At 43.9% G+C, this 17,033-nt stretch overlaps 1 protein-coding gene across 2 annotated transcripts in view; it reads right to left on the reverse strand.

Annotated features, from left to right (window-relative positions):
* Nucleotides 1-6,568: 6,568 nt before the first annotated feature.
* The window catches only part of LOC147418154 (protein NLP6-like), a 36,074-nt gene continuing 25,609 nt past the window's right edge, over nt 6,569-17,033 (reverse strand). Inside the window, exons 2-4 of one of the 2 annotated variants that reach the window (XM_086506784.1) lie at nt 9,500-9,547; nt 8,357-9,413; nt 6,569-8,192 (exon numbers count right to left, since the gene is read on the reverse strand). In XM_086506784.1, coding sequence (XP_086362910.1) covers nt 6,853-8,192; nt 8,357-9,413; nt 9,500-9,547 — 2,445 coding nt within the window. In that variant the 3' untranslated portion in view covers nt 6,569-6,852. Of the gene's footprint in view, nt 8,193-8,356; nt 9,417-9,499; nt 9,548-17,033 lie in introns of both variants that reach the window. The other variant, XM_086506783.1, reaches the window with a different exon arrangement.

Below are 17,033 nucleotides of genomic sequence, written 5' to 3' on the forward strand. Positions count from 1 at the left end.
TTGGTGAAAAGGACAAAACTGCCATAATCACAGCTGCCAACAAGCAATGGGTGCAGTTGCATACACCATTACATGGTGCTGCATTTATATTGAATCCCAAATTCCAAATGCATCAACAATTGGCCAATAAAGAAGTCATGACCGACTTCAAAATAGTGTGCTCTCAACTATTGGGACAGGAGGATGGGAAAATTGCTTTTCATCCAGCGAGATGATTATGCTAATAGAACTGGCATGTTCCAGGAACCATGGCATATAGATGTCATTGCACACACAAGTGCGCCTCTAATTTACAAGGTAAAGAAGAATATAGATGTTGTTATCGTGTAGATCTTTGTTACCATATTATGGTGTTGATGTGTGTGAACAGACTTACGACCGTCGGGACACGTTTTTCACTCTTTAGGAGGTTTTTCTCCCCGGCTTGATATTTGTATTCGCATACTCAAGAGTCAATAATACTAATTTTTGTGTTGTGTGTTCTTTAGTTTCTCCTTCATCTTTATCAATACTTTTTGGCATTCCTGCAATTGTATTTCTAACAATTTTCACTTAGAAATGCTTCTCGATTTTGTAGCTATTTGGGCAATAGCTTATACACTATGTTTTTGAAGGGATATGATTTTATCTAATGCAAATTAACTCTACAGCTTTTCTCATGGTTATAAAAATTTTAAGGATTGTCAATAAGATCGTCTAAACAATGGTAATGGTTTTGATAAGTATGTTTATCTATGTTCTTTGCTAGCTGCTAAAATATTCTTTCAACAACTTAGAAAAATATTTATCATTATGAGTGGCTTCATCATGTCTCAAAATTCATAGCAAGGTCATTAAAAGGGTTAAATCTTTGGGAATCGTGCTAAGAAGGGCACATAAATTTAAATATGACGAATGAAGGATGAGCTCAAAATCTACCCGTTGTATAAGAAGGATAAAAACAACTCAGCCCTTCCAAGGAAAGATAGGGGTCACCCTCCAAAATGAGCCTTGATCCATATTCACATGACTTTATCTATATTGTATTGGCTTATTTGCCTGTTTCTAAAATGGTTTCAATTCCTTGAATCAAGTAATCCTAAGAGTGTAGAGTTTACTTGAAGATACACAAGGAGGCGGGTCATCGTCCTCCCCCTTGTTGCTCACATAGTTGACTTGGAGTCTCTTTTGTTCACACTGCGTGCTTGCAGGTAGTGGTATAGAGGTGGAGCCTGTCCAATCTTGATGCACCTTTTAAAGACTATTTATCTCTCTCTCTCTCTCTCTCTCTCTCTCTCTCTCTCTCTCTCTCAAAAGAAGACTCCAGGAAGAGAATGCCTTCAAGGTCCGCATTTGTGGGCTCCAATCGCCTTGGTGCACCAGTGAGCACACCCTTGAAGAAGCAATCACTAAGCTCAATGACATACTTCAACCAATTACCATCCAGCAAGAAAAAAATTATTGGATCAATGACACACATAGACAAGTGCCTCCCGAGCACTTATCTATTCTCACTTTCAAGGGCAAAGAGGACTAGATGACACTGCTACGTCAATCCCGTTTCCTCAAGGGGACACTTTGGATCACCGAAGAGCTAACTACGAATCAACTCAAGTCTAAAAAGAATGAGCTGAAGAAGATGTACAAAGCCCGTAAGCAAGGTAAATGGGAGTGGTAAATCCATAATTCAAGAGTTTCAAACTCCTAAAGAGGCTTCCCCCTCTCTCAACCCCCCTTAGGTTTTCTTTTTCTTTATGTCCCTCCCAACAGACCCTCAATCCATGAATGATATGTATCTAATGTCTTCACTTATAAGGAACCGCTGCATGTGTTGTACCTGATACCATGGGCCATATTTGACCTCTCTCTCTCTCTCTCTCTCTCTCTCTCTCTCTCTCTCTCTCTCTCTCTCTCTCTCTCTCTCTCTGTGTGTGTGTGTGTGTGTGTGTGTGTGTGTGTGTGTGTGTGTGTGTGTGTGTGTGTGTGTGCGCGCGCGCACGGCACGTATTGCACAGATAGTGTCATCTTTGGCTTGATAATGACGACCACTTGTTTTTTAGCTTATTTGTTCGTTTCTTGGTTTCGACTTGAGCCTCAACTCCAGCTAGTGATCCACTGTACCTTTTTATAAGAATGTCATTGACATAGTTGATCATTGGCTGGCCATCTATGATCTCTTTCCCACTGGCAATGTCATTTATCACAAGTCATTCTGATCTCCTAACAGGGAGTTTGCATTTATGCTTTTCAGAGTGAAGAGGAAAACTAAATTCCCCTTCCTTGATTCTTGAGTTCGAAGGTTCTTATCTTGCCAACCCTCGGATCATAGATTCTCTATATACACACCCTAAACCACTTAAAGCCATGTGTCTCCTAATTTCTCCATCTTATCTAGCCTATTCAACAAAGCATGTGCATCCCATTCATAGAAAGCAGCTAGCTACTCGTTATTTAGGTACAACAAATCCAAATTCAATTGGCCACTCAACCTACCTAGAAGAGGTGAAACATAACCAAAGCAGTACAAAGTTCAAAACTTGACAATATGCATCCTTAACTTCACTGCTTGTCCAAACATGAAGAATACAATTATCACATTTATATGCATAGTTTGGACACAACAGCTACGACATCTCTACTCACATCATCAATGTCCAAGAGTAGATGCAGGTTTGTATAGAGCTCATTCATGATTTGATCATACTCTATAAAGCCAACAAATGGAGTTTATATCACCGTGAGGAGGTGATGGACATACTCAGCCATGATAAAGGCTAGCATTTGTCACGTAAGAGCAAAAATACTGAAAGCACTAAAGATCTATACAGCAAATTAGTGTGTTACTAAGTTAAACAATAATTGAGCTTTTAAGCTCCCCCCCTTTTAGTGAATTTACTATTTCTTCTCTTGAACATTCCAAAGGAAGAAACATTCAGAAGAAACATCCTATAATGCAAAAATGAACAAACATTTTTTATGATCTTTTGAATAAGTATCCTTTCTCAAGAAGTAAAGAAATAAGATGTCGCGACCGAGCAACAAAAGCATATTTATTAGAACAAAAACAAGAAATATAAATAGCTGAGAACAAATGACACCATATTTAGCAAACAAAGAGATGTTCAAAAAATATGTGAGGCATTGTTATTTAGATTGGCATACTCTGGTTCATGGCATTTCTCGTAGATATCTACTTCCAAGCCCAAGGGAGTTTGAAATATCTTAAGTAATATGTGGCTACAATAGTGTATTGGCATCTCATACCAACAATCCAACAAAGTTTAATCCCCATTTAGTGAACGGTCTCGTGCTTACTATAGGTTGTAAAGGCATGTTATCATGCATAATTGCAACGTGCACCCTTTGACAAGCATCACACTTCTTCAAAAATTCAATGGCATCCATGAGTAAGGTTGGCCGACAAAGTTCTAAGCAAGTAATAAATCTAGCAACTGCAAGGCCTAAAAAGTGCCTAGCTCTTATGCCTACATGAGTATAACTTAGCACCTCTAGATACTTTGGCTTGGGTATGCACAATCTTAGAGTCATGTCAATTCCCACTCGATAGAGTTGGTTACCAATCACCTGATACCTCTATGCTTTAGCCTCTATGATTTCTCTCTTATCTACACTATGGCTTTAAGTTGACCCTTCTTGTGGTCAAATAATTGTACATGAAATTGCTATATCTTGCCTTTCCATGGTGTGGTGAAGTGTCACACAAAGCTTTGGGCTATAAATTTCACACTCTATGTAGTTCTTTACATACTCTATTTGTGGCATCTCGCATTCTGGGCCACTAATATCCTTGCCAATTGATTAATCGAACCATTTGATCATGGGCCATAGATCACCTGCTTACCTCTCATGACAGAGTTCTAGTCATTAGGGAAAACTACTTCTTTGAGTGCTAGATTTGTATCTTTGTAATTGAGATGTCCAAAAATCAAAGAGAATTTACTTCTTTGTTGCACAAAGTCTGCTCTTGAGTAACTCTCCAAGGCTAATTTAAGTGAAATTGTAGAGGACAGAAAGAGGCTTGCTCGATAGCAAGTAGAATTGCATTGGGTTACTCATCTCCAACTCCAATGGGCTCTTACAACTCCATGGGTGATCCTAGACAAGTGATCTGCTTGTGGCTGCGACCTCAAAATCGAACTCAAGCAAGATGACAAACCGAAGTAGGCTAGCCATCCTATGGCACTAGGCTTGTTAACTAGGAAGAGGAGTGCCTGGTGATCCACGAAGAAAATGAATGTATTCGCCAATTAGTAGTGGCAAAACCTTGTTACTACGTAGACATCAACTAGCCTTATCTTTTGTTGTGGTGTGCTTCCTTTCAGCTTGGTTCATTTGACCAAAGGGGTTCATCTATTTCTACGCAACCTTTTTTTTCGTTACTTAAGGAGGCTAAGAAATATTAGAGAAAAAATCCTCTTACTCGAATCAAGGAACAAAGAACAAGGTAATGAGAAAAAACAAGGGACAACGGGAGTAAAAAATAGGGGGAAAACCCCCTTTCTTGCATTCCTTGTAACTATGGTTTATGCACCAAAACCCACCGACCCGTTCCCTTTTGGGACATGCGACATATCTTTACACACCAAGAATTAGTAAACAATTAGAGGGTTCCCCCATGGACCCTCTAAAGGTGATTTTAGAGGGCTCCCCCATAGACCCTCTAAAGGTGATATTAGAGGGCTCTTTAAAAGAATTATGTGGGTTTCATAGGCGTATTTCAAAAGAGAAAACAATTAAAAGGACTGGAACCTGTCCCTATATTTTCTCACATCAAATGTAGGGGGTGCTTCAACCACCCCTTACGTCAAAGAAATGTCTTTTCCAATTGCTACTTGCTATCGGAGGTCAAAAAGTCAAAAGTGTAGTGTGGACATTAAATAGAGGCCCTTTAAACTTGGGTTTAAAGGATATATGGGCACTCAAATAAAATTTGATAAGCCCTTCAAAATTAAAGAGGGCCCTTCTGCAAGAAGCTTTTTTAATGCCTCTTATTATATTAAACAAGTGAAAGGGTCACGATGGCTTTCTAAAACAATAAGAAAGTGATAAAATCATTAGATTGAGTTTAACTAGAATTATTTAAGGTGAAGCAATGTTCGGGAATGTCTCTTTAATTAAGCGATCGAGCCTCCTCACAAAGAAGCAAACAAAAAGATACTAGCAAATGTTTTGAAATTTGTAGGATGGTTGAACTAAGTTTTGACACAATTGCACCGGTTTTTCTTCTCTTTACCATGGTTTGCTCTTTATAATATGTATATATTTATGTGTGTGTGTAAATAGATAAATAAAAAAAAATTACATATATAACAAAAAGAACTCATTAACATATATTATATATTTATTTATTTATGTTGTGTGTGTGCGCGCGCATAGAACTTACTAGAATTATACAATAAGCTTCACTTTGACATTCTAAAAGAATAGAATGCAAGAGAAGTCAAGTCATGTAAGTGAAATGAAAGGTAAAATAAAAATATCCATTTGATACTTTGAAATCAAAATAACGTTTAAGGTAAGTCTCAATCATCATTGAAAACATTGAAAGTATGCCTAACCAGTGATAAGATTTGACGCCCATCTGCCCTTCTTAAGGCATTTTGCCGGTCGTATGAAAGCCAAAGTTTTTTTAAGTCTGCCATTGGAAGGGCTTGTTCAAAAATTATCCTTCTATAAAGAAGGGTAAAAAAATAGAATACATGTCAATGGAAGGGCAAATTAAAAAACATTTTATAAATATTAATGCTCATTTACAATATCTATATGCATATTGGTTATACTCATTGACAGAATATAGTATCTTGCCTTGTAAAATATGCGAAATTTTCTCATTGGAAGGGCAATCTGAAAATAGACCCTTCTATAGGGAAGGGTGCATTTTTCTACAACCCATCTTTTGAAAGAATAGGTTGCCCTTCAAATCCTAACACTGGCAGCCTAACCCAACACTTCTCTGAGGCTTCTTTTAGAAGGCCAAAAATGATAAAATGGATTCGATTACCAAAAACTTGAAAGACCATGCAACTCATTGGTTGCACAAAGGTCTCTTTTTGGTGGGGTCTGATGGTCAACCTCCGCCCCAACTAGGGCAAGGGAGCTCGCCTACGGTCACCTTTATTTTACAATCATGAGCATGGGATCTCAACGAGCACACTCTGCACCGTTTTAAGTGTGGAGAAGTGCAAAAGTGAGATGTATACGCAGGAAAAATCTGAGCGCAATCGAGAGAGTAACAAAATTAAGCGAAACACCCCGGCGGGAGTGATGTGCAATTTTGCCAACAAGGTTTAATCTCGTTATTCACGGTGGAGATTTAGGAATCGCTGGCTCTAACCACTCTACCAATAAGCTCGTTGTGTCCTTTAATTGGTGCAAGGTGGTTTTAAAACTGGGAGTGGCAAGGTCCCTCAGCAGGACCCGGCTTTTTATTGGCCCCTTTACCCTATGACCCTAACATTTCTGGGCTCTTCACTCGAAGATTACAGATCACGCACAACAGGTACGAGGTCTACGAAGCATCTACAAAGATGGATGTTTTGAAGCACTTTTCAAATCTCAAAACAGTTCAGACCTCATAAAAACACTTATGCTCATAGCAAAGCTCAAACAGAACGTTTGTGTGTGTGCACTTGTTTATACAACCATCCCACTTCAAAAAGCTACCTTTGTGTACAACGAGAATGCTACAGCAATAAAGAGTTGAGCTTGTTTGCTGAATACCTGTATCACCATTAAAGGTTGAGAGATATAGTTACAGAGAAGGCTTCACGATTGAAGCCCTCTTGAATTGGGGTCTCAACAGACAATCAAGAGAAGCTAGTGTGTAGTAATTTCCTAAGTAGCAGACTAATGTCAAGATTCTCCTGTGCTTCCACTAGAGCTGCCCATTGAGCTTGCGTAATCACGAACCAGTAACTTCACATGCCTACCACCGGATGTCTTGAGAATGTCAAAGCACTCCGCAAGATCTGCATTACAAGAAAGCATTACCCATTCTTCATCGTCGAAGTACTTCAAATCAAAGCTGTCGGATTTCAGCCTGAATCTCTTTCCAACTTCCTCCCGAATATCTGTATATCCACACGTCTGCCCTACTTTGAAACGCACGGTGTCGTCTTTGTACTTCGCTTTGATTATCGTAGTTGCTTCCTGCACACCTTGTCTTCCTCTTTGGGAGCTACCCACTACACTAAAAGAGGGCGACATGGAGTCATGGAGCTTTAAGAAACCAAATCCTTGTGAAGAGCCAGCTAAACCAGGAGACCGCTGGCTTGCTTCATCTTCTTGTGAAGGTGCTTGGACCTCTGTATCTGCATCTACCCCTGCACGCTTTGAGTGATCAGAGAAGTTATTCAAGTTTCCAAAAAGCCCATTTCCGACAGTCTCGTCGCCATCTGTATGGCTTTGTAGAGCTGAGCACACATCTGCGCTTCCATGAACTCGGGCCTCAAAAGTACCCCTATTGTGGCCAGTCAACCCCCTTTCATGAGCAGCACAGCTAACTTGCTCACTTGGCTCAGAACCTGAGCTTTGATGGCATTTAAACTCCATTTCACTGAGATCCACTGCAGATCGAAAGCCAGTGCTATTACCATGTAATGGACCACTATTTCTATCAGAAACTTCCTCCATGTCAGCAAGAAGCTGAGTTGTCATTGGCAAAGGGCTATCCCCTCTGCAATCATTGTTGATTTCCTTCATTTGATTGCTAGTGTCACACACACTATCTACATGTGAAGCTCGGCCGAACGCATTGCCTTCCACCACCATGTCAGGGATAGTCCCGACGTTCTCAATACTTGCAGCTGAAGGAAATTGCCCTGCATCTGGCGAAGAGACGCAAGTAGCCTGCTCCTCTGTTGCGAAGATTCCAGGTTCCAATGAGGGCTCTTGAGAGCTACTGGAAACGGGAGACGAGGTGTTGTTGCTCCTGGCTGCCCACGACACCGCCCACCCACTCCCCACTGTAACTGCAGGTGGGTTGCTACCTGCTTGTACGCCTCTTACAGCACCTGCTGATGAGGTAATATCACATGTAAGAGCATTAATTTTTAATGCTCCATCAGCCCCTTGTACGGAATCAATCACCCCTTGCAACTTTTTCAGGGACCGGCTGACTTTGTTGATTTTGCGTGAAGGCCATCTGGAGATACCATGCTGTCTACATATCCTCTTCAAAGTTGTTGGGCACACTGCATAGCCATAGAGAGGAAACCAGCTTAGGCCCATTCATAGAACATCAACAGACACATCACAAAGACATTCCAATCCATAGAGAGATTACGCACTGGGTTGACAGAGCAAATAATTTGTCCAGGACCAAACCATAATCTAACAAAGTTGAAGACTTGCATACCCCCAATGCTCTTGGCTGCATCCTTCAAACTACCGGCAAAGTACTGTTGTAGAACACTCAAGCTAATGGTCTTTTCCATGGTCCCCCGCCGCCTACAATCAGCTCCCCTTCTACTGCTTTCCTGCATGTCCTTCGGAACTTGGAAGGAACTGATTGTATCATTGTTCAACTGTGATGTCGAAGCCTTGGAATACTTATCTTGGGAGGGTGCAGTCGTTGTTTGGACTTGCCCTGTCAAGGTTTCTAGATTGCTTTGAGCATGGTCAGGTGCTGCTTGCTTTTTGGCCTCAATAAGTTGGTTTATTGAGTCCATCGGACAATTGAATTGCTCTCTTTGAGCATTGGGGGTTTGGCCAGAAGATTCACCTGGGTACCTCAGCATTTGGTTTCCAGTGTACAACATCCTTGGAAGAAATTGTGTGGTGTCATCAATCTCACTGGACTGCACACCTACCCTGCTGTACTTCACTCTCTCCTCTTCTAATTCTGCATCTGTGACAGTACGCAAGCTTCTGCATACGCGCTGCATTGTTATCGATAAAGTGTTCAGCAAAAGTTGTTGCGACGAAGGATCTACACAGGACTGGGGCAGAAAGAACTCCAAAATATAGTCATTCACGCCAGTGAGCACACTCCGTAGACGAATTGCAACAGCAGCGCTCAGCTTGAAAACACGTGCAAGATGGCCAAGCGGATACTCTGATTTACTATATTCCTTGATGTCGCAAGAAAAGAAGGGCTGATTTGAAATAAATGCTTTCCCAGGCACTCCTTGGTCCCTCTCCAAGCAGTGTTCAGAGCAAGCCTGCCTATATCCGGCCACCCCAGGGTCATTAGCACAGTAAGGCCCATCCCCTGTAAAGAGGCCCGCTCTACTAGTATCATAGCTTGCAACACCAGTGAAACCAAAGCTCTCTCTTACAACCGTACCATCCGGCGTGCAATAAAGCCGGCAAGGCAACCATGTCTGAGCCAGCGGTAGCTTATGTGTTCCACACACTGCCATTAAGACCTCAGAGATCTCGGCAAAGACTGCCTGTCTGACGTCTGTTTGCACCTGCTGAGGCCAACAATTTCTGTAAGACTACGTGAGATAAAATTAGCAACCACTTCATTAACAATAGTTCTATTGAAGTGGCAAACCTGCATTGGAAGACAGTATTGTTTTTCTGTGCTGAATAAGTTTACATCCTGTCATGATTAGAGAAGGATCTCTCTCTCTCTCTCTCTCTCTCTCTCTCTCTCTCTCTCTCTCTCTCTTAACAGGTCTTGAGTTCAACTCTCCTCATCGACTGGATCTTTAAGGTCTCTTGGGATAGTTTCCTACGACATTAAAACTCTCTCCTTCCCCCCTCTCTCTCTCTCTCTCTCTCTCTCTCTCTCTCTCTCTCCATCCACACGTATGGCACGATTATGCAGAGAAACTCTATGAAGTACCAAACCAGCCTCTGATTCCACAACCACCCGGGCCCCGACCCATGAGCTCCTCTTTCTTCACAGCGGAGATGGTCAAGAAGGCCATCCAACATCTACAGCACCGCTGGTCTTCAGATCATACAGGATTACACAGCGAGCACCTCATCTACGCAGCCGCCACGATAGCCCCCTTGATTGCAATGTATTCGATTGGGCTATAGGGGAGCCTTCCCAGAGGAGTGGACCCGGGACACCATTGTGCCAATCCACAAATCTGGGGACACCTTTGACCAAGGGAATTACAATTTACAGGACTATCATGATAGGCCATACAATGGCCAAACTATATGGGGCAGTACTTGAGGCTGAGCTCAATTTATATGGAGAAAACGAGGGCCTACGGGCTCCCGGTCAAGGCAGTGTTCAGGCGGACCTTCTCCACCATCGACCACATCTTCGTTCTACGCTGCCTCATTGATAGGGCAAAGGTGCGGAAGAAGAAAATGTATTGCTGCTTTGTGGATTTCCGTAAAGCGTTCGATACGGTCCCAAAGGAGAGGCTCTTCCGACGGCTTCAGAGTCTGGGAATACCATCAAAGATCATATGGGCTATCTATGCTCTCTATAAGAGAGTGACTGGGAGAGTTCATTGTCCAGGCGGCCTATTAGAGTCTATTGCTAGCACCATTGGCGTTAAGCAAGGATGTCCCCTCTCCCTGACCCTCTTTGGATTCTACATCAATGAGATCTCCTACGAGCGGGAGGAGCAGGCAACACTGACCTAGCAGGTACCCCAATCCACATTATGCTATACGCTGACAACATTGTTTTGATTTCAGAGTCACCAAAGGGTTTACGGTGCCATCTGAGCACCTTGGATGAGTTTTGTACACACAAAGGAACTAACAGTGAACCTTGGGAAGACCAAGGTCATGATCTTCCACACCTATAGATCAGTCCAGCGAGCACCCATTTTTACAACAGCAAGAGGCCCAGTTAAGGTGGTCACCTCTGCTAGTAGACAGGGACCCTTCTCTATGGCAGAGGCCACCATTGACAGACTCACCCGAGGATATGCATCTTTGGCCATGCTGGAGCGAAGATGTCATCAGGCACTTCCAGGAGCCCCGCACGAAGGGCTGGCTATTTGATACATTAGTCACCCCAGCCCTGATGTATGTAGCAGCACTGTCGGCTCCATGATTGACAAAATAGTCAGTGGACGTGGATCGAGAGACCACAGGTATATATGATCTCCCCGCCTCTTTCGAGGCAAGCCGCAGTGCCACAGGACATCATCAAGGCAGAGCTTGCTTCCCCCCCCCCCCCCCCCCTGGTAGTGGAGGCACTCTTTCAGACGATCTGCTTTATCCACAAAGTGAGAGAGCTCCCAGCTGACATACTCACATGGAAAGCCTTTCAGTCAGCCATACAGATAGCAGAATCTGGATATGATAGAGCTTGGTACCAGAGGTTAGAGCATGGTTTGGAGCCCACGGCCTTGACCTTGAGAGCCTACCACCCTTCCAATACAACCTTGACTCACCCCAAGTTCATCTCTCACGCACTGGGAGAAACATAGTGTGCTCTGACACGATCTCTAGCAGCTATATATTAGACAGACTTGGATCACATCTCCCATTCAACGGAAGATGTCACACTACAAAATCATTTCCTCACCATACTGGAGGGCCGGTTCATACAGTGACCACACTACATGGACACCTACATACCACACACCTCACTAGTGGCAATTGGCCAGCTCATAGTATCATAACACACCTAGAGATAGAGGTGGGGCACGCGCGCACATGACATCCCTAGGGAGGAGAGAGTCTGCCGAGTATGCAGAGAGGAGGTGGAGAGTGAGGAGCACTTCGTTTGCAGATGCAGAGCTTATGGTGATATTAGAGGCCGATACAAGTCACTCTTTAGAGGGCAGCCTACCCTCCGCAAGATCATGCACTCTCGAGATCAGAGACAGTTGGGGCGCTACCTGCTTGAAATACAGAGGCACAAGAGGCTCACTCTATAGCTACCTACAGAGACACGTGGGGGGGGGGGGGGAACAGTCACAGCCTACAGATTTTTTCCGAAGGACCACGGTCCACACCCCCTCCACTCCTAGATCCACCGAGGGGAGTGACACTCTAGCAGGCTGAGACGAGTCGGCGGGCCAGATGACGCCCACGTGTTATTGGATGCCAAGCCCCACGACTCCACCGCAAACAGATAGAGGAGATTCAGGCCCCAACATGTCGAGTTGTTGAGGAGAAATGAGCCCAAATGATGGCCCACCCAGCTGCATTCATTTGAGCAACCCTTGCTCACAATCCTCACATGCACCACATTTTACACCCTCCCATTGACACACGATGTAGCTAGCTAGCTTGATGCATCTGCATGGTTGTACCACCTAAGCATATAGAAATGCACATATCCCTAGTACTAGAGCTCCATTCCCCCCCATAGATCCCATCAAAAACCGAGGTTTTTATCCTTATCCTTATTCTGTACCAGTTTAGATTGTTTTTGTCATTTCCGATAGATGGAGGACATACACACATGTATACTTGATTTGTCTCATAGGCCGACGTCGGCCTCACAAAGACGTTAAAAAATCTCTCTCTCTCTCTCTCTCTCTCTCTCTCTCTCTCTCTCTCTCTCTCTCTCTCTCTCTCTCTCGGGGATGCAGCATCATTTTGATGCTTTGTATACATTTGCCCACAATAGTGGATTGTCTGTTAACTTGGGAAAAACCAAGGTTATGGTGTTTAACACCACACCACAATGGGTCAAGAGGTCAGCACCCACTTTTACACATGGCCAAGAGACAGTGGAGTATACAGATGCATACACCTATCTTGGGGTAGTCTTCAATGGACCGGTGTTTTCATTGAGGAGAGGAGCAGAGACTAGATTGACGAGAGCTTATACAGCCTTGGGAGGATTGGAGAAGATGTGTTCCTAGGTCCAGTTTTAGGAACCTCGAACAAAGCTGTGGCTTTTTGACCCTCTAGTGGCTTCAGCTATGCTTTATGGCGTTCAGATTTGGGGACCCTCAGTGGACCACCATGGCAGATCTGGTAGCACTTATGGATGGAGATGTATGAAGAGGCCTCTAGTCTCTATGATCTCTCTGCTGATAATCGTCCCTGATTCAGGCTAAGGCCTCACTGCCACATGAGATTATTCGGGCTGAGCTAACTGCCCCCCATATCATAGTTGAGCCCCTTACTAGATCAGTTTCCTTCATGCATCATTTATGGGACCTCCCCAAAAACAAATATGCTCGGCTAGCCCTTGAGCCATCCCGATAGCTAGCGCTACAGGGGGACACAGCATGCTGGTATGGGCAAATGACATCATGGTTTCAGTCACATGGCTTCAGCATGGATAGACTACCTCCATTCCAGTACTCCTTGGATGCACCCTCCCTTTCTCTCACGTAGACAGAGGTCACTAGGCTTATACGTCAGGATTTGATTCAAAACTAGATACCAGAAGCACATGGATACTAACAATACAAGAGTTGGGCACGAAGACGGCTTTCTATAGAGAGCACTCTCTCCAACTAACACGGATGGATATGTGATCAGATCAGCATGTCACGAGGCTGTGGCAACCACTGACCTTAGTTGTTGGTTTCTTTCCCTTGATTTTTATTTAATTTTTGGGACCCTCTTTTTGAAGTCACAAATGGCAGGACATTAATTTTATTCTTGTACCCAGACATGGGATTAGATCCACAAGGATTGTATCAATCTCTCTCTCTCTCTCTCTCTCTCTCTCTCTCTCTCTCTCTCTCTCTCTCTCTCTCTCTCTACGGATTTCTTTTCACTAGATATGGGACAGCCAGAGGAGCAGCCATCACTGCAGAGCTTGGCCCACACTCATTCGACCACTACTGGCACTCTCATCAACCGAGCACTAGAGCTATGGAGATCCAGACGGCCACGATTGAGGAGAGGGGCTACACAGCATCGACACAGACTACAGCAAAGGATTCGAGCCATACTCTCTCGGCATCCAGAGTGCAGATGAGGATGGATTCTAGTAGTAGTAGTATTTTTGTTCTAGTCTTTTTGTACCCAGACATGGTATCAAATTCACTATTTTGTAACAGATCGGTCTCATAGGTCATTTTGGCCCTTTGAAGACGTTAATATAACATCTCTCTCTCTCTCTCTCTCTCTCTCTCTCTCTCTCTCTCTCTCTCTCTCTCTCTCTCTCTCTCTCTCCTGCTGCCCTACCCCCCCTCGCGCTCTCCCCTACTGCCTTGCGTTCAGTTTCAGGAACCGCGAACAAAGCTCTGGCTTTTTGACACTCTAGTGACTTCAGCTATGCTCTACGGAGTTCAGGTATGGGGACCCTCAGTAGACCATCATGGGAGATCTGGCAGCACAAATGGATGGAGATATATGGAGAGGCCTTTGGTCTCTATGAGCGCTCAAATAATTCGGGCTAAGGCCTCAGTCCGCATGAGATTATCCGAGCCGACCTAGCCGCCCCCCCCCCCCCCCCCCCGGCTCTCGTGGTTGAGGCATTGACTAGATCAATATCCTTTATACACAGTTTATGGGACCTCCCCAGAGATAGATATGCTCGGCTTGCCCTAGAGTCATCTCGACAACTAACGCTACAAGGCGATACAGCATGTTGGTATGGACAAATGAGAGCATGATTTCAGTCACATGGTTTCAGCTTGGATAGATTGCCTCCGTTTCAATACTCCCTGGATGCACCCTCTGTCACCAACCAGTGGCAATTCCATTTTTGTTTATTTTCTCTTTCTTTGGGGAATTTCCTTTGTTTTACCTTTTGGAAACACCCCTCTGGAAATCTAACTGCCTTGCATTGCATAGCCAGTGTGGAACTGTTCAGAGAGAGTCCAAGCCTGAGGGCTAAAGAGCACTAAGGTTGGACAAGGACTATGGTTAGCCAAAGTGGGGTCATTGGCCAGCCAAAGCGGAATCCTTTGCTACATAGGCTACATTTCAGTTCTGGGTGTGGCTGCAGTGTACAAAGAGGGTCAGATGACTTAGAAGAATGTAATGGCAGAAACTCCTAAATTTTAGGGACTGCTATTTTTGGTCGGCAAAATGTCTTCGCGTCATTACGTACAGTTTGACATGGGGATCATTTTGTTACTCTGTGGCTAAGTCGACAGAGGCTGCAGGTGACATATTTTTAGACCCGAGGGTCTAAAGCGGGAAAAAGCACAAATGAGTGACACTTGGCACTCTGAGGCCAGTTTACTACTTAAAGAGAAGGCAAAAACGTGATTTTCAGCTGTGAGCTCGTTTTTGAGTGCTGTAACAGTTGGGAGAGCTTCAATGGAGTGTTGGCTTACCCTCTATGTATAGTGAGGTGCAGGATGTCATGACCTGCACACCTCTCACTGCTCTCTCTCCCCCCTATTCTTTATGGTTATGCCCCTCTAGTGGGCTCATCAGATTGACCATGTACAGTCTTGTGGTTTAATGCTCTATTGTTGAGGCAAGAGCCTCCCTGAACAGGAACAGGAGTAGCTAACTGCTACTCCAAAGCAGAGAAACGAGAGGGTGATAACCTCTCAAGTAAAGACACAAAAATCAGCACTGTTTTTATTGCTGATTTTGGGCTGTTTTGGGACTGTTTTGTGCTCGGAATCATGCCAGAATCAGGGGGCACGTAGTCCAAGGCATTGGGAACAGTGCAGGGACAGTTGACAGCTGAAATTAGGTCAAAAACAGGTCCTAACCAGAAAATACAACAGTTTGACATTTACTGTTTTACAGCCGTATGGATGCCAGATGCATTGGGAACAGTGCCCAATTGTCAGAGAACACTTCTGGGAAGTGTTCGGGCTCAAAACAAGTGAAAAACCAAAAATTCCAGTGAGCTGTAATTGCTCTTTTTGAGTTGGAATCAGAGGGTTTTTGTCAGTTAAATCAAGTTCCAGTGTTGGGAATTGTTTGGGGTCAATTTTGGAGCCGTTGTGCTACCAAAATTTAGCCAAAACAAGTGTTGTATTGCTAGATACAGATTAGGATTCCCGAAACCCTGATTTTTGCAGGTTTGGGGCTGTTTCGATGCCGTAAATCCTTCCATATTCAAGGGGCAACTAGCCCAAGGTGCAGGAAACAGTGCATGGGCTACAGGGAGCTCAAAACAAAGAAAAACCAGTCAATAACCAGAAATTACAGAGGCTGGTTATGCTCTGTTTTGGTCAATTAAAGGTGGAATCGCGACAAGGACAGTGGTCTCCTTAGGATTCCCTCCTTGCAGACTGTTTTGGGCAGGGTTCTGTGCAGTTATGCTGCCCAAATTCCTCCAAACAAGATAGAAACTGCGGGATACAAGTTAAGAACTGCGGGATACAGGTTTAGTGATATAAGTACTCTTTGTACTTCCTCTTAACTATAAAAGAATAAAGAAATACCGAAAGGGGCGCCTATTTAGGGGCCAATCTAGTGTTTGACTCGCATACATATACATTCTAGCATCTGTATCCCATTCCCCTCTCTTGTGTCATTATAGCACAGGTAGAATAGACGACTAATAATGGGTGAAAGCTAAATCAAGGTTTGAAGTAAAGTCTACCGCCCTTTTTGAAGTTAACAGGCCGGATACATGGTTCCATCGACGGGATTAAATCACTTTTTCCTCAAAAAGTGATCCTTGGTCAGTTTGGGTTAAAGAAAGACAGAGAGTTTGGGATGACCTTGAAAACACAGAGAGTTTGAAAGTAGATCGAGTGGATTTACAGGTGAGAAAGGCTACGAGTCTTTCTTTGGATACAGGTGAGAAAGGCTACGAGAGTCTTTCTTTGGATACAGGTGAGAAAGGCTACGAGTCTTTCTTTGGATACAGGATGGATGGCAACAAGGAAGAGGGTTCCTCTTCAGAGGATAGACAGCCTATTCCAACTGCACATAAAATTGGCGAGAGTTCAGGCCAAGCAGAGAAAGCTTTGCACGTTGTTACTGTTGTGACCATGTTCAAGTAATTGATGGAGAATCCAAGATTTATAGAGTTCATACAATCTTCATCAATAGCACATCAAGTTCAAGGCAGTTTTGGCATGCCAGGAACAGTGTTTAGGGGTATGCAAAGCATGGTGCCCAACCCCATGTATGCAAACATTGGTTTGCACCCAGGATTTCAAGGCACACAAGGTCAGTTTGGGGTGTCACAAGGCAACTTGGGTATGGCTGGTTTTTCAATCCCATCAGTGAATATGACACCTGGACATCAACATGTTACTGGCCAGGGAGTA

Source organism: Adiantum capillus-veneris, chromosome 30 (assembly GCF_014529385.1).
Source record: "Adiantum capillus-veneris isolate H3 chromosome 30, ASM1452938v2, whole genome shotgun sequence".
NCBI classification, from domain to species: domain Eukaryota; kingdom Viridiplantae; phylum Streptophyta; class Polypodiopsida; order Polypodiales; family Pteridaceae; genus Adiantum; species Adiantum capillus-veneris.